The sequence below is a fragment of the Prenolepis imparis genome, unplaced genomic scaffold (genome assembly GCF_030444845.1).
Source record: "Prenolepis imparis isolate NDT839.2.m4 unplaced genomic scaffold, iyPreImpa1.0 SCAF_7, whole genome shotgun sequence".
Taxonomy (NCBI): domain Eukaryota; kingdom Metazoa; phylum Arthropoda; class Insecta; order Hymenoptera; family Formicidae; genus Prenolepis; species Prenolepis imparis.
This window is the reverse complement of record NW_028141165.1, coordinates 12,029,134-12,054,715: the sequence shown is the minus strand read 5'-3', so window position 1 is coordinate 12,054,715 and position 25,582 is coordinate 12,029,134. Positions and strand designations below refer to the sequence as shown.

Sequence of the window (25,582 nt, the reverse complement as noted above, 5' to 3'; positions counted from 1 at the left end):
AATTCTCAAAAGTCTCGAAGTTCTCTCGAAAATCTCTAAATATATTGTTGCCTCTTTTCCGCTTTGCCGATTGATTCTATCATTGCGCTTATTTCGTGAGCGGCTGTCATTGCATATTTTGACAGTTGTGTGCATCGAGGAGTTAATAGTGTATTGAAAATTATGTGTATCAAAAGATTTTGTGTATATAATTGCAATTAGCGAGTAAATTGTTAAAATCTAAAAAATACATATTTATTAATTTTGCGATTGAAACTGTAATCGAAACCATTCAATCGCAAAATTAATAAACACGTATTCTTCAGATTTTAACAATTTACTTGCTAATTGCAATTATATACACAAAATCCCTTGATATATATAACTTTCAATACACTATTAATCCCTCGATCCACACAACTGTCAAAATATGCAATGACAGCCGCTCACGAAATAAACGCAACGACAAAATCAATCGGCAACGCAGAAAAGAGGCAACAATACATTTCGAAATTTTCGAATGAGATTTTCAAGAATCAATAATATGCCTTTTTTTAGAAAGGAACTAAAAAAACACAAGCACGCGCTATTCTTTGACTTTATATTAAAAAGAATGATATTTTAAAAAAATAATATAAAGTTTATTTAAACATGATTAATATTTTTTGACAGATATCAGCTGATTAAAGCATTAATTTGCTAATTAAATTTTAAAATAAAAATATGTTATAGAAAATAATAAGGTTGTAAATAATATATTATAATACTTTAAATTCAAATAATATTTTTTGACAGAAATCAGCTGATAACTGTCAAAAATATTAATCGAGTTAAAAGAACTAAAACATATTACTTAAAACATATTACTATTTTAATTTTTTAAACATATTATAATTTAAAAATTAATTAGTAAATTGATGCTTTAATCAGCTGATATCTGTCAAAATATTAATAAAATAAAAATTTGTCAACTAAATTTTAAAATAATAATAAATTTTTAAAATTATAAAAGAAATATGTTGTATATAATATGTTATAATACCTTATCTTCGATTAATATTTTTTGAGAGAAATCAGCTGATAACTGTCAAAAATATTAATCGAGTATAAAGTATTATATTTCTAAAATATATTATTATGTTAATTTATATATCATATTATTATTTTAAAATTTAGTTAGCAAAATTTTACATTAATATTTTTTTACAGATATCAACTGATTAAAGCGTTTTGTATAATTTTTTAAAATAATAATTGGGTGCAAAAATTAAAATAATAATGTTTTAAATAATATGTTATCATTCTTTAAACTCGATTAATATTTTTGACAGAAATCAGCTGATAACTGTTAAAAATATTAATCAAGTTTAAGAAAGTGTAACATATTATTTGAAACATTATTATTTTAATTTTTATAACATATATTATTATTTTAGAATTTAGTTAGCAAATTAACGTCTTAATCAACTGATTTCTGTAAAAAAATATTAATAAAGCGTTAATTTGCTAATTAAATTTTAAAATAATATGTTATAAAATGTAAAATAATAATATGTTGTAAATAATATGTTATGATGCCTTATCTGCAATTAATATTTTTTGACAGAAATCAGCTGATAACTGTCAAAAATATTAATCGAGTTTAAAGAATTATGACATATTATTTAAGACATTATTTTAATTTTTATAGTGTATTATTATGTTAGAAAATAATTAGAAAATTAACTCTTTAATCAGCTGATTTCTGTCTAAAAATATTATTCCAGTTTAAACAAACTTTATATAAAAATATAATTGTTTTTTATATTAAATCAAGGAATAGCGCACGTGTAGCGCGCGCCTGTGTTGTTCTAGTTATATAAGAAAAAAGTAAAATTTCTCACAAAACATCAATGTATACGGCGCTGTAAATCTACTGCATTATAATAAATTCCTTCGCTTCTATTTGTTTCTCTTTTCGGAATATATAATTTCGGAACACTAAGAGAATTTTCTCTTAGAATTAACCCTGAAAATCATGGTAATCGTGGGACAATATGTTATGGAAAGAATTTTATGAGATTTTCTCTGATTAATATTTATCACAATAAATATAATAATATCTATTACAAAAAATATAAAACATATTTGATTAATTTTACTAAACTGCATAAAAAAATTAATCAAACATATTTTATATGTTTTGTAATAGATATTATTATTTTTATTGTGATAAATATTAATCAGAGAAAATCTCATAAAATTCTTTCCATATCATATTGTCCCACGATTACCATGATTTTCAGGTTAAATTCTAAGAGAAAATTCTCTCTGTGAATATATATATGAAGAAAAATATCTACAGAAGTTTTGTCAATATATAGACAAAACGTTTGTGTTATGTAATAGATAGATTTCGAAATTGCACATATTGAGATATTATTATAGTTAAATATCTTTTGCTTAAATATTTTTTCTGTCCGCATAATTAAAAAAATTAATGCGTAAGTATAATATAATGCGAACTAGTTCTATAATGCAAAATAGTTCAGTTTTGTATACAAGTTAAATTTTTGATTAAGAATATCATGTTTCAAATTTATTTATTTATCTTGTTTCTAAGATTAACTTTTTGTTAACTAACTGCATGCGATCAAGCTATCAATAACAGTTCCATATTCACATAGAAATTGCGATTAATTTATATTAAGAATGTTTTATAATTTATAATGTTTATTCGACAATACATTATAAATGTATTATTAAATTCATAAAGTTATTATTATTAAAAAAACCGAATTTTATTGAATAGATTATTCGAAATTTTGTTATTATCTTTCTATTGTTAACGATAAAATGGTGTATGCATCTTTATTTAAATAACACTTACAATTAAATGCTATTTTTACTTTATTTATATTGTTACCGATTTTATCTCGCATATATATCAGTATTTCTTTATGGTTGGATAAGCCAAATCTTTTACTAAATCGTCCAGTGTATTGTTTTTCTTTATAATATCAAATTTATAAAAATAATTGCTCAATCTCGGGGTAGTGAAAAAAGAGTATTGTCGAAAGAGATTTTTCGACACTAAACTATTAAACTATTGAACACACAATTCATTATTTGAATTCATACTTTTACGATAAATTTATGTTACAAATGTTTTATAATTTATAATGTTTATTCGATAATACATTATAAATGTATTATCAAATTTATAAACCATATAAATTATAAAACATTCGTAATATAAATTTATCGTAAAAGTATGAATTCAAATAATGAATTGTGTGTTCAATAGTTTCAATACTTTAGTGACGAAAAATCGACATTACTCTTTTTTTACTACTCCGAGATTGAGCAATTATTTCTATAAATTTGATATTATAAAGAAAAACAATACACTGGGCGATTTAGTAAAAGATTTGGCTTATCCAACCATAAAGAAATACTGATATATATTCGAGATAAAATCAGTAACAAAATAAAAAAAGTAAAAATAGCATTTAATTGTAAGTGTTATTTAAATAAAGGTGCATACATCATTTTATCGTTAACAATAGAAAGATAATAACAAAATTTCGAATAATCTATTCAATAAAATTTGATTTTTTTAATAATAATAACTTCATCTGCAAATTATATATATTAATATAAGTATATAATTATAGTTTTTCATTAGAAAAAGAAGAATCTCTGATTTGCGAATGATAGATATATTAAAAAATAGATAGGTATATTAAAAAATTACGATCAGGGATTTATTTCTTACAAAAATTATCAAAAATGTTGCAAATTATCATGAACTAGAACATTTGACGATTTCGTTTTTTTCGGTAAGTAAAATGTAGATGTCTCGATAACTAACAATAAAATAAAGATTTTCTAGATTAATAATAAATTCTAAAATTATACAAAAACTTCATATTAAGTTGAAGCAAACTTCGATTTCACTAAATTATGTTATAAATATCGAAAAAAAGTACGCATTTTTAAGCGGAAAGGAAATAGAAATCAAATTTGATTATAAAATGCTTCAAATCATTTTAAAAAATTAACAAATTTATTTTTAATTAATTATTAATTACCTAAAAATTATTTTAAAAAACTAATTATTAAATAAAAATATTGCTCTATCTCAAATTTGATTGAATTGAGGTTTGAAACCTTCTTAGAGAGCATTTTTAGAGATTTATCTTCTACATAACTCTTTTATCCAAAATTGTTTTGTTTTACTTTTAAATTTTCGGTATATATTTAAATATTGTATTATGTTTTTACGAATTTTTCGGGGTCAAACATTTACGAAATTATTTTGTTTCTAGAGTGAGCCAGTTCATAATAGCATAATATTAGTATATTTTAATATATAACATAGAAATAATCGCCAGAAAGTTTTAATCGTGTTCACGAATATGTAAATGTACATGAACAAAAAAAATAAAAATATTTAACACTTTTATTTGGTTATATATTTTTTTAGTTTTATCTTTTAAAGAAAATTATATATATATATATATATATATATATATATATATATATTTTATTGAAAGAGTTAACATGTTAATTTCTTAAATCTTTTTTTACATAAAGTTAACATATAATTTGTTAACTCCTTTTTCGGAATTGCATTTTAATTAATTTCTGGCGATTAATCTATTGTATATACAGATGTTATACATATATGTATACATGCAATACACTCACCGATATGGTGCGGAGCTCTATAGTACAAAGCGTTGATCTATGACATATAAAAAACACGAATTATATATATGTGCATACAAAATAAAAATTTAAACAATAAATTTATATAAATTATATATATATATATATACATATATAATTATATATAAATTATATATTTATTTATATTTTTATATCATTTATTTATATAAATTATATAATATTATATAAATTTCTTTTAATTATATAATTTGCTTACCACATGGTTGCTCTGGCGTTGCCCGATACCACCCCGGGCCACCTCCTCGTAGAAGCTTCGAAACACTTGCACTCGCGTTACTTTTTTTTCCTTCGCGACGTGCGGCGACGCCCGGGTTTTAGATATCACATTTTCGACGCGGTTTCGATAAAACGCGAAAATCGCGAGAGCTTATTCGCGCGCGAATAGAACCGATGCTCTGTTTTCGCGTCGCAGCTTTTTTCGAGACCCACTTATCGGAGATGGACCTAACCTCATCGAACGACGATGATGCTGCGACTCCCCCGCGACGTACTCAGGAGTCGCCGATATTCCAAGAAATAGGCGCTTACATTTCATTATGTTTTATATTACACAATTCAACGACGTAGAAATCGCGAAAATGTGGATTGCGAACAACCGAAAATATAATTACAACAGCAGTACTTCGTGCAAGACTGGCAATGTCAGGAGTCGGGACGCGCAACATGCCAAGGTCGGAGATGCTCGGGCCCCGAGCCGAGCTGAGCCGAGCCGAGACGAGCCGAGCCGAGCCGAGTCAAGCCGAGCTCCGAGCTCCGTGTACGTGACGTATGCCGTACGCCGCGACCGCCGCCATTACGCTTCGCGACCTTGTTGCTTGTTGCACGTCTCGTAACTGGCAGTGCCAGTTTTGCACAATTACTGCTGTTTTTCGGTGTATTTTCGGTTGTACGCGATCGACGTTTACGTGCTCATCGCCGGTCCGTGACAGTACGAGTGTGAGTTTGTTTTTACGTGCTTAATTATCGTATAAATCCGGTCGCGTCGAGAAATCATGTACGGACAACGTGATCGCGATCGCATGGACCAGTCCGTTACATGGACGCATCTACTACACGGGCGGATCGATTTACCGGCTACGCTTTCGACGCGAATTTCCGGAGTCTTTCGGCGTTGTCGATCCCATTTCTACGTCGTTGAATTATGATACATAAAACATAGTGAAATGTAGTGGCCATTTCGTGGGATATCGGCGACTCCTAAGTGCGTCGTGAAGGTGTCGCCACGTCATCGTCGTTCGAGAAGGACTTCCGACAAGTGGGCTTTGAAAATAACGGCGACGCAAAAACAGAGCATCGGTTCTATTCGCGCGCGAATAAGCTCTCGCGATTCTCGCCTTTTGCCGAAACGCGTCGAAAATGTGATATTTAAAATCCGGGCGTCGCCGCGCGTCGCGAACGAAAAAAAGGAACGCGAGTGCAAGTGTTTCGAAGCTTCTACGAGGAGAAGGCCCAGGGTGGCATCGGGCAACGGCAGAGCAACCATGTGGTAAGCAAATTATAATTAAAAGAAATTTATATAATATTATATAAATATATAAATAAATTATGTAAAAATATAAATAAATATATAATTTATATATAATTATGTATATATATATATAATTTATATAAATTTATTGTTTAAATTTTTATTTTGTATGTACATATAATTTGTGTTTTTTATGTTATAGATCAACGCTTTGTATTATAGAGCTCCGCACTGTATCGGTGAGTGTATTGCATGTATACATATATGTATAACATCTGTATATACAATAGATTAATCGCCAGAAATTAATTAGAGCGCAATTCCGAAAAAGGAGTTAAGAAATTATATGTTAACTTTATATCAAAAAAGATTTATGAAATTATATGTTAACTTTTTCATTAAAATAATGAAATACATATCTTTAAAAAAACTAAAAAATATATGACAAGCAAATAAAAGTGTTAAATATTTTAGTTTTTTTGTTCATGTACATTTTACATATTCATGAACACGATTAAAACTTTCTGGCGATTATTTCTGTGTTATATATATTAAAATATACAAATATTGTGCTATTATGAAATGGCTCACTCTAGAAACAAAATAATTTCTGTTTGACCCCGAAAAATTCGCAAAAACAGAATACAATATTTAATTATATACTGAAAATTAAAAAATAAAACAAAATGGTTTCGTATAAAAGAGTTATGTACAAGATCAAATCTCCAATAATGCTCTCTAAGAAGTTTCAAATCTCAATCAAATTTAAGAGAGAGCAATATTTTTATTAAATAATTAGTTTTTTAAAGTAATTTTTAGGTAATTAATAATTAATTAAAAATAAATTTGTTAAATTTTTTAAATGATTTGAAGCATTTTATAATCAAATTTGATTTCTATTTCCTTTCCGCTTAAAAATGCGTACTTTTTTCGATATTTATAACATAATTTATTGAAATCAAAGTTTGCTTCAACTTAATATGAAGTTTTTGTATAATTTTAGAATTTATTATTAATCTAGAAAATCTTTATTTTATTGTTAGTTATCGAGACATCTACATTTTACTTACCGAAAAAAACGAAATCGTCAAATGTTCTAGTTCATGATAATTTGCAACATTTTTGATAATTTTTGTAAGAAATAAATCCCTGATCGTAATTTTTTAATATACCTATCTATTTTTTAATATATCTATCATTCGCAAATCAGAGATTCTTCTTTTTCTAATGAAAAACTATAATTATATACTTATATTAATATATATAATTTGCAGATGAAGTTATTATTATTAAAAAATTCAAATTTTATTGAATAGATTATTCGAAATTTTGTTATTATCTTTCTATTGTTAACGATAAAATGATGTATGCATCTTTATTTGAATAACACTTGCAATTAAATATTTTGACTTTTTGTTACCCATTTTATCTCGAATATAAATCAGTATTTCTTTATGGTTGATAAGCCAAATCTTTTACTAAATCGTCTAGTGTATTGTTTTTCTTTATAATATCAAATTTATAAAAACAATTGCTCAATCTCGGAGTAGTGATAAAAGAGTAATGTCGATTTTTCGTCACTAAACTATTGAAACTATTGAACACACAATTCATTATTTTAATTCATACTTTTACAATAAATTTATATTACGAATATTATAATTTATATGGTTTATAAATTTGATAATACATTTATAATGTATCGCAATTTCTATATCAATATGGAACTGTTATTGATAGCTTGATCGCATGCAATTACAAAAAGTTAATTTTCGAAACAAGATAAATAAAAAATAAAATTGAAACATGATATTCTTAATTGAAAATTTAACTTGCATATAAAACTGAACTTTTTCGCATTATAGAACGCATTATAGTTCGCATTATATTATAATTACGCATTAATTTTTTTAATTATGCGAATAGATAAAATATTTAAGCAACTATAGAAATAGCTCTATGTGCAATCTCGAAATCCATCTATTACGTAACACAAACATTTTGTCTATTGGTGACAAAACTCCTGTAAATATATTCTTTTTGATATATATATTCACACAGAGAGAATTTACCCTGAAAATCATGGTAATCGTGGGACAATATGGTATGGAAAGAATTTTATGAAATTTTCTCTGATTAATATTTATCACAATAAAAATAACAAACATATCTATTACAAAAAGTATAAGATATGTTTGATTAATTTTACTATGCAGTTTAGTAAAATTAATCAAACATATTTTATATTTTTTACAATAGATATTATTATTTTTATTGTGATAAATATTAATCAGAGAAAATTTCATAAAATTCTTTCCATACCATATTGTCCCACGATTACGATGATTTTCAGAGTAAATTCTAAGAGAAATTTCTCTCAAGTGTTCCGAAATCATATATTTCGAAAAGAAAAACAAATAGAAGCGAAGGAATTTATTATAATGCAGTAGACTTATAGCACTGTATACATTGATGTTTTGTGAGAAATTTTATTTTTTGTTTACATAACTAGAACAACATAAGCGTGCGCTATGCGTGCGTTATTTCTTGATTTAATATATATAAAAAAGAATGATATTTTTTTATATAAAGTTTATTTAAACTGGATTAATATTTTTCGACAGAAATCAGCTGATTAAAGAGTTAATTTTCTAATTATTTTCTAACATAATAATACGCTACAAAAATTAAAATGATCTAAATGTCTTAAATAATATGTCACAATTCTTTAAACTCGATTAACATTTTTGACAGTTATCAGTTATCAGCTGATTTCTGTCAAAAAATATTAATCGCAGATAAGGCATCATAACATATTATTTACAACATATTATTATTTTATATTTTATAACATATTATTTTAAAATTTAATTAGCAAATTTTTACTTTATTAATATTTTTGACAGGTATCAGCTGATTAAAGCGTCAATTTACTAATTAATTTTTAAAATAATAATATTGTATAAAAATTAAAGTAATAATGTTTTAATAATATGTTATAATTCTTTAAACTCGATTAATATTTTTGACAGAAATCAGCTGATAACTGTTAAAAATATTGAATTGAGTTTAAAGTATTATAATATATTATCTACCATATAATATACATATATATATTTCTTAATATTTTTTTGCCAGAAATCAGCTGATTAAAATGTTAATTTACAAATTAAATTTTAAAATAATATTTTATAAAAATTAAAATAATATATGTTTTAAATAAAATATATTATAATACTTAAAACCCGATTATTATTTTTGACAATTATTAACTAATTTCTGTCAAAAGATATTAATTTCTGATAAGGTATTATAAGATATAATTTACAACATATTACTATTTTATTTTTTACAACATGTTATTATTTCAAAATTTAATTATCAAATTTTGGTTTTATTAATATTTTTTGACAGCAATATGCTGATTAGAGCGTTAATTAGCTAATTACATTTTAAAATAATAAGATGTTATAAAAATTAAACTAGTAATATGTTTTAAATATATGTTAGTTTTCTTAACTCGATTAATATTTTTGACAGTTATCAGCTGATTTCTGTTAAAAAATATTAATTATCGATAAGGCATCATAACATATTATTTACAACATATTACTATTTTAATTTTTATAACCTTATTATTATTTAAAAATTTAATTAGCAAACTAACGCTTTATTAATATTTTTTCATAGAAATCAGCTGAGTAAAGCGTTAATTTGCTAATTAAATTTTTAAATAATAATATGTTTAAAAAATTAAAATAGTAATATGTTTTAAATATATAATATGTTTTAGTTCTTTTAACTCGATTAATATTTTTGACAGAAATCAGCTGATTAAAGCGTTAATTTGTTAATTAAATTTTAAAATAATAGTATGTAATAAAAATTATAAAGTAATAATATGTTTTAAATAAAATGTTATAGTACTTTAAACTCGATTAATATTTTTTCACACAAATCAGTTAATAACTGTCAAAAGATATTAATCGAGTTTAAACATACTATAACATTTTATTTAAAACATTATTATTTTATAATTTTTATTACTAATTATTTTTTTAAAATTTAATTAACAAATTAACGTTTTAATCAGCTAATTTCTATAAAAAAATACTAATAAATCATTAATTTGCTAATTGAATTTTAAAATAATAGGTAATATAAAAATTTAAATGGAAATATGTTGTAAATAATATGTTATAATGCCTTATCTGCGATTAATATTTTTTGATAGAAAGCACCTGATAACTGTCAAAAATATTAATCGAGTTTAAGGAAAATTATAACATATTATTTAAAACATATTATTTTAATTTTTATAACACATTCTTATTTTAAAATTTAATTAACAAACAAATTAATGCTTTAATCAGCTGATTTCTGTCAAAAAATACTAATAAAGCGTTAACTAAATTTTAAAATAATATTATGTCATAAAAAGTAAAATAATGATATGTTATAAATAAAATGTTATAGTACTTTTTAAACTCGATTAATATTTTTTGACAGTTATATCAGCTGATTTCTGTATCATTCTTTTTAACATAAAATTGAAGAATAACCCGCGCTTGTGTTCTAGTCCTTTTAAAAAAAAAACATGTTAAATCGATTCCCGCAATTATTGTTGACAATCATCGCGAGGATCAGCAGTTTGACAGTTTATCCAAAATTAAATTAAATTAAATAATAATATATGTTTTAATATTTTAAATTGGATTAATATTTTTTACAGTTATGAGCTGCTTTTTTCAAAAAATATTAATCGCGGACAAATAAGTTTATATTAAAAGAATATATTATAACATACTCGTATAATATTATTTACATATGTACAACCTATATTTTTATAATTAAAATTATAATATTTTGTAAGTAATAAACACAGAGAATTTTATCTTAAAATTTACCCTGAAAATCATGGTAATCGTGGGACAATATGATATGGAAAGAATTTTATGAGAATTTCCCTGATTAATATTTATCACAATAATAATATCTATTACAATAAAATATTAAATATGTTTGATTAATTTTACTATGCAGTTTAGTAAGAAATAATCCCAGCTCATTTGCTTTAATAATATAATTTTTTAAATATGACACATATGTAATATAAGATATTTAAATAATCGAGTTAATTTTTTAATCAATTTACATATATTCTTGCCCAAATAAGATATTAAAACGATTGGAATAATCCCAGCTCATTTGTTTTAATAATATAATTTTTTAATTATGACACATATAGGTAATATGAGATATTTAAATAATCGAGCTTGGGTTAATTTTTTAATCCAAATACATATATTCTTGCCCAAATAAGATATTAAAACGATTGAAATTATCCCAGCTCATTTGCTTTAATAATATAATTTTTTAAATATAACACATATAGGTAATATGAGATATTTAAATAATCGAGCTGGAGTTAATTTTTTAATCTAAATACATATATTCTTGCCCAAATAAAAATATGCTATAAAAATTAAAATAATAATGTTATAAATAATATGTTATAATACTTTAAACTCGAATAATATTTTTTGACAGAAATCAGCTGATAAATGTCAAAAAATTTTAATCGAGTTTAAAGTATTATAACATTTTATTTAAAGCATATTATTTTATAAATTTGTTACATATTCTTATTTTAAAAATTAATTAACAAATTAACGTTTTAATCAGCTGATTTCTGTCAAAAATATTAATTGCGGATAAAGTATTATAACATATTATATTACTTAAAATATATTATTATAATTATAATATGTTGTAAATAAAATCATATGTTATAATATATGTATAGTTTGTCCGCGATTAATATTTTTTGACGCAGAAATCAGCTGATAACTGTGAAAAAATATTAATTCTAGATAAAGCATTATAATTTATTATTTTCAACATATTACTATTTTAATTTTTATAATTTATTATTATTTTAAATTTTAATTAGCCAATTTACGCTTTATTAATATTTTTGACATACATCAGCTGATTAAAGCGTTAATTTGCTAAATAAATTTTAAAATAATATTATGTTATGAAAATTAAAATAATAATATGTTTTAAATAAAATGTTATAGGACTTTAAACTCGATTAATATTTTTTGACAGTTATCAGCTGATTTCTGTATAATTCTTTTTAACATAAATAAATTTGAGGAATAGTGCGCGCGTATATATATATTATAACTATATATTATAACATATTATTTTATTTACAATATATTATTATAATTAAAATAATAATATAATATACTATAATACTTTTTATTTTATTTTATTTTATTTTGGACAAACTGTCAAACACACTGCTAACTCTCGCGATGACAGCTGCTCGATGCTATGAATATAATGCACAACGCGAATCGAGACAGCCAATTAGTATCGCAGAAAAGCGACAACAATGTCAATAACATGCCTTTTTTAAAAAGGTATTATTATTTTAATTTTTGTAACATATTTTTATTTAAAAATTTTAATTAGCTAATTAACGCTCTAATCAGCTTATTTCTGTCAAAAATTTTAATCAAGTTTAAACAAAATATAAAAACATAATTCTTTTTTATATAAAATCAAGGAATGGCGTGCGCTTGTGTTGTTCTAGTAAATTTTAAATTATCCATTTTTTTTATTTGCTGTTCATATTAAGTGCGCGTTTTTCAACTTTGTTTAATTAACGAAACACACACGATATTTCAGTGTATATTAAATTAAATTTTGAATATAATTATTATATATATTTATTGAAATATAAAAATTTATACAAGAATTACAGAAGAAACAGCCTACACAAATACAATTAATGTGTTATAAGGGCAATTACCAATAAATATATGATATACTTATTTATATTTATCAAAACTTTATATAGAAATTAATATATACAATATTCTTACAAAATATATTTTTTGTAGCACACAAATAATAATTTTGAAAAATCTGTAAACAATATTATTGAAAACATTTTGAAAAATAGCATTCATATCTGTCATCTCATTTTGTTGATGTTTATTATTTGCTTAATTCATTCATTTCACTAACACGTGTATGATATTCGTACACCGGTATTGAACCATACTGATAAACGAAACAATAGATTTCGAGCATACTACTTTGGAGCCACGACTGCATTCAGAATATTTCCCGGTTTTACCTCATGATGTAAAACCGGAAGTATCTGATATTGATGACAGCGATAGGGAGGACGAAATATCTACGCTGCGGCCAGTAAACAAGTGTCGCGCGGACGATACAGTACGCTGTCAAGACGGCAGTCGTCACATTTGTTCGGTGCAGCAATGCGATGGTGTTCCGGATTGCGATGATGGTGGTGACGAGGTCGGCTGCCCACATCCAGGTATAAGTTGAGCTAGTTGATTTTCGCCACCTTATTGTTAATGGCAAAGAAGATCAAAATAAATAATGTGTGTGTGTATGTGTTTAATATTGGAACCTAACTAAACCTAACCTAACCTAACCCTAACCCTAACCTTCTCTTAAGGATTTTTATAAAACTCATAAATTTTATACATTTTAACATAGTTTTCTTATTTCATTTTTTATATAATCACCTTTGAACGAACACTTTTCTACATGCATTGTTATTATGAGGATGAATTTAATAATTGTAATATTATCAATTTATAAATTATTAATTTTTGTTATTTTCTGTCTTAGAATTTATAACAAAACTCCATATATGTATAATCATTAAGTTTGCATACTATAACATAACAAATGAAATAAAAGCGACAGTTTTTTTAAAGATATAAATTTTAAAAGTTTTTAAAACCAATTTTTAAAAATTGGTAAAAAGGATGACTTATAGATATATCAAACATTTATATTAAATAATATATATTATAAAACATTTATATTAAATCATGTTTAAAGCCACAGAATTTACTTGGAATTGTTATCTATCGTTGTATTATGTGTAAATACTGTATATTATGTAAATGATGTAAACGCGTGACAGTTTCTTTAAGTGAACTCCGCGCGACCGTAGTCAAGGGCGCGCGCATACTCGCGCACACAATAGACGCACAATTATTAAAGTAAACATTGATACAATTAAGAATTAGATTATTAAACATTCTTTTTACATAATAAACAGTATTGCACGTGTATATTATTATCCTAATATATACATATTTAAAATTTCCACTCATCTGTTGTATTCATTTACAAATGTATATACGCCAATAAAATTCGTAGATTTTTATTGCATACCGATGCCTGTAATTAGCATGCTAATAATAATATGAGATTGTACGTTTCTCTAACACTTTTAAAAAATATATTTTGTATATGTAATGTTTGCAATTTTATAATTTTATGCTACAATGTGTAATATACTGTTGTGTATATTTGTGTTAATTTGAAAGTACATCATGGTAATCATAAATAAAGTGTTGTAATTTCAAAGTGCAATTATTGTATGTATAAATGTATTAATAATTTATTTATTTTATGTCTTACAGGCTGCAGCGTCGGAGAGTTCGCATGTGATGTAAACAGATGCATATTGGAATCTCAACGATGCAACTTCGTGGAAGATTGTCAAGACGGTAGCGACGAACACGACTGCAACTACCCCGGTGAGTCCCACGATTTTTTTATAATGCAACGTAATTATAATTATATATTGACACTGTAAGAGTAAATTATGAGGACTCTTAATTGTTTAGGCAGAAAATTTTCTGTTTAACTTTGCACATTGAAAACTGCAAACGTGGCATTGCCATTGCAAATCTATTTACATTTATCATCATTTAATCATTATTTAACATATATTAAATATAAAAATATTTTATTAAAAACATATTCGACAAAGATAAATGAATTATCCGACTGAAATTTCAGTCTTATCGACTGCTTGATAATATACACCATATACCTGTAAACGTGCACTACGTGCAGCTTATCTACGATCGTCAGTTTATCAGTTAGGATGTAGATTCGCGAGTAGATGGTATAGAAACCAGTTGCCTGTTCTACCGACCCGAAAAATCGATACGACCGTTATCTTTCGCCCCATTTTCCCCGCGTTAAAACTTTACTTATCGAGACTGACGGTTTATTAGCATCCCATCTTGGCACTCAGATGTTAATTCAAATCGGTCTGTCCTTCGTTCAACTGCGAGCGTTGGCGCAAATTTCCGGCGACGTGTCTTTTCCGCAAACAGCGAGACGAATCCCCAAGTAACGGCGGAAGCCGCAGTTTTTTACGTAGAAAAATAAGGTCAGACGGGGAGAAGCCGCGAGAGAGAAGACGCGAGCGGGACGTACCTACTGAATATTCAAAGCTCGAGGGCTTTTTCTCCCCGTTATCCCGCGCGTCCTCTTTTTCCGGTGCTTCCGATGCCTCGAGTAGAGGACGATCGTGGTCAACAACGTGGAAGCGCCGGATGCTGGCCGATGTTGTAAAGCCCGCCCGATTGCGGCCACACGTACGCGCTTTGTTGTGCGAAAGCCAGCTTAATTAGACGGCTGCGCGCGTTCGGCCGGGGTAAATTAGCTTGGCGGTATCGGCCCGTGAATTATATCCTCGCGCCTTCCCCACGAAAACAGCAAAAAATGCCACGAATAATGAAATAAATCGCGATTCATGCGTTATTTCGCTAGGGCTTGCTTGCATTGTAACTTAAATCAACGTATCACATTAGCGAGTGCTTTTCGTTCGTAAAATTGACTTGAAAAACAGATGTGCGCTTGATAATATGTGGAAAAAATTTTATATAACGTATAGGAACTTTTTCAACATATAATTAATGATTTTTTTTATAACAATTTCATAACTTTGCATAATAGCGAGAAATTCGAAGCAGTGAGCTAATTATTCCCGAAAATTAAACAATGTACATAACGAGTGGGCACACATTTGCGCACATAATAAAACGTAGCGTTTTACATCAAAACTTGTATTTTTCGCGCATTATCGCGATTTCACAATTATTCTCCTATTCAAAATGAACAATTCACAATCACGATTTTGGAACGTCATTTTCGAAAGCTACTCGATTGCTAATAAATCATATATTTATCGTTATCGGAGCAACTTATTGCGAGGGATTTACTTGTAACTAATTTAAGTAGAAGTATCTTGTTCATTCATCTATAATAGTTCGCGATTGATTCTCATCTTATTGTCTTATAAAAGCATCTCGGAACGCATTACGGAATTGTTCAAACTGATTCTACGCTTTCTTGTATTCGCGTTTCCGTCCTCGTAACTTCGCGTGCTGAAGGCGAGAAGAAAAAAAGGAAACAGGAACAAATTGAGGAATGGCTTCCCGTTATTCTGTTAATCGTCGACCGGAGGCGAACTAGGCCAGAGCTCGTTTGCTCGCTCGCTCGCTCGCGGCAGCTCGCGATCGAAGAATATAATCCTACGAAGGCCGATCATAAATCAAGCAACCGTGCACACGTTTCGTACATCCGCGCTTTCATCGTTTAAACGTCTCATGGTTAGCGGATATCTTCTGACTCTTCCGGCATGCCTTTTTTATCCGTCTGAGAGGACGAGAGCTTGCGCGCGCGGATGGGCTGGTGCTGACGAGGGGGTTGGCTCGGGGGGGTTAGATGGAGACGAGTAGAGGGATCGTCGAAGCACTGCTTCACATAAATATCCGCAGACACGCAGGTCGCGGACCTGCAAGAGGAGCGCTTTTACCTGCTCCAAGTAATCGCGATGTGCATGCTTAATCAATATTCAAGTATTCAGTCGTGAGGCACACGGGGGGACGATCCTGTGGCTCTTCTCTCTTTCTCTCTTTTTGTTTCCCCTCGTTTAACTCATCCTTCGCTACTCCACTTCCTCCTCTTCATTGCCCCTCTATCTCTTTCTCTCTTTTCCTTCAAGCAGGAATGCGCATAACCACTTTCGTGTCCCCGATACTCTTTCCCCCTCGCGCCAGCGATATGTCCCCTCGAACAATTATGAGTTTCGCTGGAATGGGGTAGGAGAAAGAGGCAACAGAATACGACAGGCACGGTGGGGAGAACAGAAGGGTAGAATCGAAAGAGAGGGAAGGGGGATGACCTGCACGCTAGGCACCACCATGACAAACGTCAACTTCCGTCGTCTACGAACATTACTCAGGTGCGTCCTCGCCTCGCATATATAGACCAGTCGACTTAAACGTCCGCAACGGGACGTCCTTGAGCGGCAATAAAGCTCCAATCGGGGGAACAATACGGGAAGGGATGTGGAAAAACGAGATATGACAAAATTTCAGCAAAGTTTTTTGCTAATAATTTACAAAGGGCCTTGCTTATCTGATTCGATATTCCATAAATATTTTAAAAGTGTACTTTTCCGAAGAAAGCGTACGGAGACTAGATTTTCAGAAGATTTATTTAATTTTAATTTAGGCATTTTAATAAAGAATGATTGATAAAACATTTTAAATAGCAATGATTAACGATACCAGTAAAACGCATAATAATGCTCAAAAGCATAAACAAAATCTTTATTCTATCGCTCTTACAGATTAATATTAACTACAAGGATTTGTAGTTTATAATATTTTAAGACGTTTTTATGATGGTATAAAATACTCAAAAAATATCTCAATAAAAGATTTCAAAATATTTGAAATATTTTCCTGCTATGAAATTAATCTAGACTACTGTGTGCACCGGCTAGGCTCGGTACCATTCGCGAATACAGTATTTCTTGGCCAAAAGACGTTCACGATTGCTTTTATAACATAGTGCAATGCATTCGTTATCGGAAATATAGCGATGGAAGTCGGTAGTTTTAGGAGAAGCTTCTTCGTGTCTTACGACGGAGACTTTTTGCTCTTTTATGTAGTCATGTCACGTCAAACAAGGACAAATATTGTTTTTGCAAATTTACAGACGTCAACAATTGAGAAAATTTCTCTATCGTAAATGTTAAAAAAGATTTATCTTGGAGCCACTTGTATCAGCGTATTATTTATAAAAGAGTTTATATAATTAATCTAAAGAAAAATAGCGAATTGTCAATTGCGCTCATTTAATTAAGAGTTTTAGCGTGACTGTTCAAACATAAAACGAGACGTTGACACGTTGACTAAAACGGAGCAGAAAGAAAAGGTGGTCGACGCGATAATAGACGATGATAATAGTTCATAATAATAGACTGTACCTTCAGCATTTGATGCTTGTCTGATTACAAGCCGACTGGTATGTCGTGTATGACCATTAAGTTTTATGCGAGACTCCCTCTCTTTTGCATGTCATTACATCTTTAACGCCGCTACCGCCGTTAACGTAAACATACGAGCGCACTCGCGAATGTCCGGTCTGCGAAAATTTATCGTTCTCCACCCGAAGACCATTCGCGAAAAGAAATTAACTTAATGTGTGCCGACCCTATCTGGAAACACTACTCGCTATCACTCCACTTCACTTCGTTGTCGCGCTCTTGTCGAGTTCTTCCACTTATAGCGATAAGCAAAGATTTAGGGCATTTTGCAAAACCCACATACTGGAAATGATATCGTTTGAATTATATTTTTTTTTATCTCTGTTCAACATATAATCTTGATCTAAGTTTAGCTTGAGCTGACAATTAAAAATGTATAATATAATTTATTAATTATTATATATACTTTTTGCCGAGACATTTAAGTGATTTGAAGAAAAATACGTCAATCATTTTCCTTGATTAATATGCGTCAAAGTGATTGAAGATTTGGTTAATATTTTATTTATGCACTAAGCAGAATAATTAACATTTTACTTATTCTAAGCAGAATAAATATAGGTAAAAGATGCACATTAATAAATTATGTGGACATGTGTCGGCGCATTGATCGATCCAACTACTTACTCAAATAATGATATACATTATCAGATCGTGAAACTTTATTACGGTATCCTATTCTATAATGACATCGTAACTAAATGTATAAATATTTGTTCTCTCATAATGAGAAATATATATTATAGTTAGCAACACTCTTTTATGTCAAAATATAATTGCAATACAAAATACATAAATTACAAAAATATAATTGCAATACATAATTTATATATATTATATTTCTATTAAATCAAACTATATTAAAATTTTTACGGAAAGCGCAACTACATTTAATGTCGCGAGATGATTAACAGTGCACGATGAAATTACAGTTTTAATTCGAACTACTTCTTTATAACGCGATAGTTCTGGACAAACGATACATTCCTGCGCCGCAAAAACATTATTCTCATACGTACTCGGTCAAACATTTACATCGCTGCATTTTTCTTGAAGTTTGCACTCGCGCATTTTACACTCGCACAAAACCTAAATCGCTGAAACTATTTTCATCGCAAAACTGACATATTTAAAATGTATTTTTTGATTCAATATAATTGAAACCAGTTCTTATCATTTTGTATGGATTTGGACCTTAAATATCTTGCTTTATTCGTCTATTAAAAGGAGAGGTACAAATTTGGACTTGAACGCATATTTCAATTTCTAACTGATATTTGCTCTATTTTCTTCTTTGTTTCTATCAATAAAAAGAACATCAGTCATAGTGACACGCGTCCGAATATGATGGGGATTAACGTGCGTATTATAAAAACAACACACGTAATATGCGCACGAATGCATGTTCGATCCTATCAATAGCGTATCAACGTTGCGTTAGAGTTCCGTGCCAGGTGGACAACGTATGAATAAGCTTATCCTTGTTGCATGCCGTCGCGTTGGCATGATCCACGCCGTTTTGCGATCCCATCTCCGCGGCGCACAGTTACATTACATGCACAGTTACATCAGGGACGTTCGTTCGTTTACACTTTCGAGACAAGGCAACGCGGATGGTTTTTGTGGCGAAAAACGAGCCTGCCATATATTATAGACTTAGTGCGACGGGTTTCTAATTGATCGTTTGCATGTGTCGGATAATTGTGTAAGCTATAAAATATTATAGCTCATCGATATTTCTGTTCTATATATATATATATACATAAAATATGTATGTGTATATGTATTTGCTTGTTCTTTTTTAACATTAACGTCAGATGTATTATACCATATGTTTATCGGAGTTCATGCATAAATAACACCAATATTCATTCTTAACAAAGACGGCTCTATTTCAAAATTTAAGCAAATGTTATATGAAATTGTTCACATTTTGCTGATTAAAACCAATCGATCCATGAAAAAAAATTGTCGTATTTTTACATTTGTGCAGTATTTGTGCAATTCTATAGTAAAAACGTTTAATTACTCGTTGCGTTCGATCAAAATATTATGAATTGTGATGCAATATCTACATGCCTCAGAATGCGGTGTCTCGTTTATTGACAAATTTTTATGGCATCGCCGCATTTGAATATTTTATATAAATGAAAAGGACACATAACACTGTGGTACATTCTCACATTTCCATTTGTTAAGGAAATTTATTTTAAAAAAAGATGATGCTGATCGAAACTCAGTACTAACAATTGTGACTTTCTTTATGTATTTTTAGACATTATTAATTTGAATTAATATAACTGAGTAATTTTATTAATACAACGGAATAATCTTAGCGTATAAAAAGAAGTATATATTTTTAATGTACGAATGTTTCATTTTTTTACGACCTTTTATTATTTTTATACTTTTATTATTTATACACGTGTTTTCGCGTAATGTTGGCGTTAATAAGAAATACAGACAATGAACGAATTTAGCATGTGTACTTTCGATCGAATGACGCCCACGATACAGTTCATTTCTAAGGGATAAATGACATAACATATGTCGAGAGACTTGACTGAATAGAAGATGAGCGTTTGCACGAAGTCCTCGTTTCCAAGTTCAGTTATTTCCACGTGCATATCAATCGCGAATGGTGACGAGGTGCTTGATACGTTTACAATACCTTCACAATTTGTGTCCCCCGGGCGGTAAGTTAATTTATTAACTAGGCTGAGCTACTAGTCTTAAATAAGCAACTCTAATAATATGCGCGCGCCTAAATACATTACAAATTTTCTTCTTTCATTTTTTTATAATATGATTAATTAATTCTAAATTTAACAAAAGTTATATCCGTCTGATGTAAAAGATATTTTTGATAATATTTTAATTAAATGATGAATAAGGTTAAATATTGAGTCTATAACGTCATGCACATTTCTATTTTAAAACATTAAATAAAGCATAATTTTTTATCGATAATATACATTTCTTAATCAATTAATTTTTCATCGTTCTGATGTGACTCCTGTCTTCTTTTCGCGCAAAATTTATCATGACAGAAACATTTTTGTGCAGTAAAAAATTAGCTTTTGCCGTTTACAAAAAATTAACTATGCTAGCATTTTGAAGAGAAATTTCATCTGTCACTTCAAAAATTTTTGAAAACATGCAAAGATTGTGTAGTCCATCTGAATGTATTTGTAAGGCTGAATATTCAATGGCAGTAACGTTTTCCGAAGTTTCGGTCACTGCAGGAGACGGCTATTTGTGAGCTAGAATATAGTTGACACCCGTATACCAAACGTCTCAAACTAAACGATAACATTTAGTATAACATATTTCTAGTCGCCGCATACAAAACATTTGATAATCAAGTGTCTCAATCGCGAAAACGATTCTACATTTCATTGTCACAATTCAATATGTGTGAACAATATGTGTGAACAATTTTAACCAAGAAGGAGCGTTATTATTTTATATTATTGTATTGTGTATTCGCAGACACAAAGCTAATAATTCCTGAGAATTGATTCTAGTTTTTTTAAACCGTAGCGTATCAATTTTTCTCTAAATGTATCGATTGTATTAGTTCAATCTACGTGCTGTATAAGACTGAAATGTTCGAAGTAGAACTACTTGAGAATCCGGGAGGAGACAAATATTTTCTAACTTTCTGAATACTATTATAGTCACATGCGGACATCGCTCTCAAAATCATGACAGATAGATTTAACATATCCAAAAGTAAAAGTAAAATTTGGTATCTCTCATCAAATATATATGAATGTTAAATATATCCTACTGACAGTCGCATCTACAATTCTTCGATCGAATGTAATGTCTAAAAGCTTTTACGACTTATACAAATTTGATGACAAAATCAAATTTAAAGAGAGAAATTTGTTCATAAAATATTATTACTCACTCAATTGTTAATTACGCCACGACATTATTTCAAAATGCATTGAAATGTTTAAAAAAAGATTATATGCATAAGACAAACGTTTTTTATCAGAAAAACATAAAGAAATGTTGAATCTAAAATATATTTGTCGATTTTGAGAGAAACTTGAAGACGATTTATATTTAGAATGTGAATTATCTTTATCGTCCCTTGCTTTTTAATAATAATCTCAGTTTTTCCTCGTGAAAACATATATATATGGGAGGAGTACGATCATCGTGGCGTTGTTCGAATATGAAAGCGGGTTCGCTTTTATCAGCGCTGGCGCTGGACCGGCTCGTTCGCTTTTTAGAATTCATTTTCGGCTTTAAGCTTCATTTCGCGCGCGCGGGAATTAAGCGCACCGAGGGGTGGCGGCGAGAACAGCGGGTGGTTGGAGGACAAACAGCAGATTGGTAGGCGTTACCGTGGCACCTCGTACACTTAAGGTCTACTCGTAACAAACGAACAGCACCAACGACAAACAGTCGGTGTATATGTACGTGCAAGGTACAGTACGCTGCAACAGTATTCCTAGAAGGCCGATCTATCCCGAACATCCCCTTCTCGTATTCATCGAACTTTCTCTCCTTGCCTAATCTTCGTATTACAATCTTCGTTGTAGATGAATTCTATCCGAAAAAGTACACAAGTGTGAAAAAAATTAGAAGTAATCACTTTTTGTTTAATTTTTTTTAACGAATTATAGAGATCTGTATTAAAAAATATATGTATAACTGTACTTAAGGTTTCTTGAATCAAAATAGTCCTAGCTCTGTACTTAAAATATTACAAAATATTATAAATATTATAAAATATTATATTGCTTGTCCATTTCCAGATATTTCACTCTGATCTGGTTATAAGATTTATCGCTATAAGATTTTAATTGAGTATCTTACGAAATCGCTGTATCGGAAAATACTTTAGAATTAATCTTTCTATGAAAATTTGAAGCGTGATACGATAACGATAATACATTATTTGAAGTTTTATCCATTTTATTCGTTTCGTGTTTTGGTATCGATTTTCTTTAATCCATTCGATGAATAAAAGATGCGCGCCGCATGCAAACTGGTTTAAATGCGGTTTTAAGTACGTGTAGGTGTACAATGTAGATATGATGCGTTAAGAATTATTATTTTTTTTTTTTCGAATTGTCAGAATCCAGTATCTCTTTGTGACGGTACAAGAGCTGACTCTTGGACGGCATTATCCCGATGCATCCTGGCCGCGTGTACGTGTAGCACACAGACACATAAACACAGGCGTGGTTATTTCGCGGCGTTCGCGTGCACGCGCCGTTGCTCGTGCAATTCAAACCCCCTTTTTTGTAATTTACGACAATACGTACGCGGTCGAGAGAATTACGGCGCGAGGCGGGCGGCGTCGGCGCTCTGGATTTGTTTAATCGTCCCTGAGTAGAACGAAAATTCTGCCCTCTCTCGACCTGCATAGAACCCCCTCCCCCTCGCTCCTGAACCCGAAAGTAATTTTCGTCCGCAGATGGGGGGATGCAGGATGCGTCCGGCAATGGTCGCTGCAAGCGACCGCCGATTGACTCAAACTCTCGCGCGAATTACGCTAGTAGGTATAATGAGAAATTTATTTCATTTTAAAGACGCGGTTCGGACGCACTCCAGAATGATTGCGAAGAAATGATAGTATGATAAATATACGCTGTTTTTATGCAAAACCGAGCTCTTTTCTATGCCAACACTGAAAAATAAATTTCTGTCCTAGAAGAGAAGCATGTCATAGCATTTGGCGACGTGTAAAAATAATTTTTAACATTTGTGTATGATAACAGCAATCTCGCGTAAGAATGCAAATGATATGAAGAAACGTGTTGTATGATTCAGCGCAATATCATATGATCATTATTAGAGTGACATGAGGAAGGTGAGAGAGAATTACTATAAAACTTTAATTATAACTTTACATTGAATTACAAGAGACGTTCGTGAAGTATATTACAGTATTAAAAAATCTGAATTAATCACGCAAAACTAACAAGCCCATTTGTATAGATTATTTAAAGCGAGATAAAGTTTACCATATAGGAATGAGGATTAGCATATGTAATATGGTTGACATAATTCTGAGTTGAAATTAGACTGCTATCTCATATATTTGTCACACTAACAGAACACGAAAGATATATTTACGGCTGTGAAATCAATTTAAGTCATCATCTATCCGCGCTTGCATACTGATACGTTCTCCCTATTTCTTATTCAATTCTATTATTTCGAAGAGAAGTCCGCGTTTTCCTCTTCTCAATAATGCAGCTACGTTTATTATATTATCTGTTGTTTTTTTTTACTTTGGAATATTTTAAATAAAAAGAGTAAGAAAAATAAAACGGTCTTAAGATGTAAATGTAATAATTTCATTTTCTCTAGCACACACACAGCATTTCTACTTAAATTAATTCAATAGATAAGAAGCTAAGTTGCGCTTTCTCTCATCCCTGATTGATAGTAAACTAAACCATTTCGAAAATTTTTTGTCAGGCTAAATGAGTCGCATCAACTCTTATATCCGCATCTTCTTAAACTTTATTCCTACAGCTTTCAAGCTAAATGCCTCGGTTTGCCGTTCCGATTGCGGAAAATAGATGAATAAATCAGGACGTTGTCGGTTGATCGTTTATCTCGCGCGACGAATCCGACGACGAGTGGAGAAATCGAGAGCACTTCTCAACACTGCTCGTTCCACCCACCTTAACCCATCTCTCGAGTCGAGATTCTAACTGTTATGCTAACGCGAGTATGATAATGCGGAGATCTACATCCGGGGCCGCGCTCTACGTTCTTCGTCGACCAAAGCCAAAGAACGGAAACGTAGGACATGCTCTCTCGGGCCCCGAGTTGAAAAAGTCCATTAGTATGAAAATGCGATATAAGATGAGTTTGAATAAACATGCGCCGTCCCTTTCTTCCGTGTCTATATACATCGTGTCGCGGACGGGTTTCACCCTCCCCGGGTCGTCTTTCTTCCCTCGTGCGTTTTCCTTCGTTCTTCCATCGTCAACGTCGTCGTCATCGTCCATCACGACACGCTTGTCCGAGCGCGCACACAGACCCGTGATTCTAAAGTTATTTTATTTAAAGTTTTATAATCCGCGCAGGGGAAAGACCGAACGTGTCGGTCGTTCTGCCGACACCGTGCCTCGCACTTCGCTAATGACATTTTCAGTATGCACTACTGTGCATCGAACGAGGTGTACGCGGAAATTCGACCGCGTCGTCGACCATCGATGATC

At 29.8% G+C, this 25,582-nt stretch overlaps 1 protein-coding gene across 8 annotated transcripts in view; it reads left to right on the top strand.

Annotated features, from left to right (window-relative positions):
* Positions 1-25,582, top strand: part of Trol (terribly reduced optic lobes) — a 157,158-nt gene that overhangs the window by 48,208 nt on the left and 83,368 nt on the right. For all 8 annotated transcript variants that reach the window (XM_083042631.1, XM_083042630.1, XM_083042629.1 and 5 more), the window contains exons 8-9: positions 13,281-13,541; positions 14,668-14,784. In XM_083042631.1, the coding sequence (XP_082898757.1) occupies positions 13,281-13,541; positions 14,668-14,784 (378 nt within the window). The remainder of the gene's footprint in view (positions 1-13,280; positions 13,542-14,667; positions 14,785-25,582) is intronic.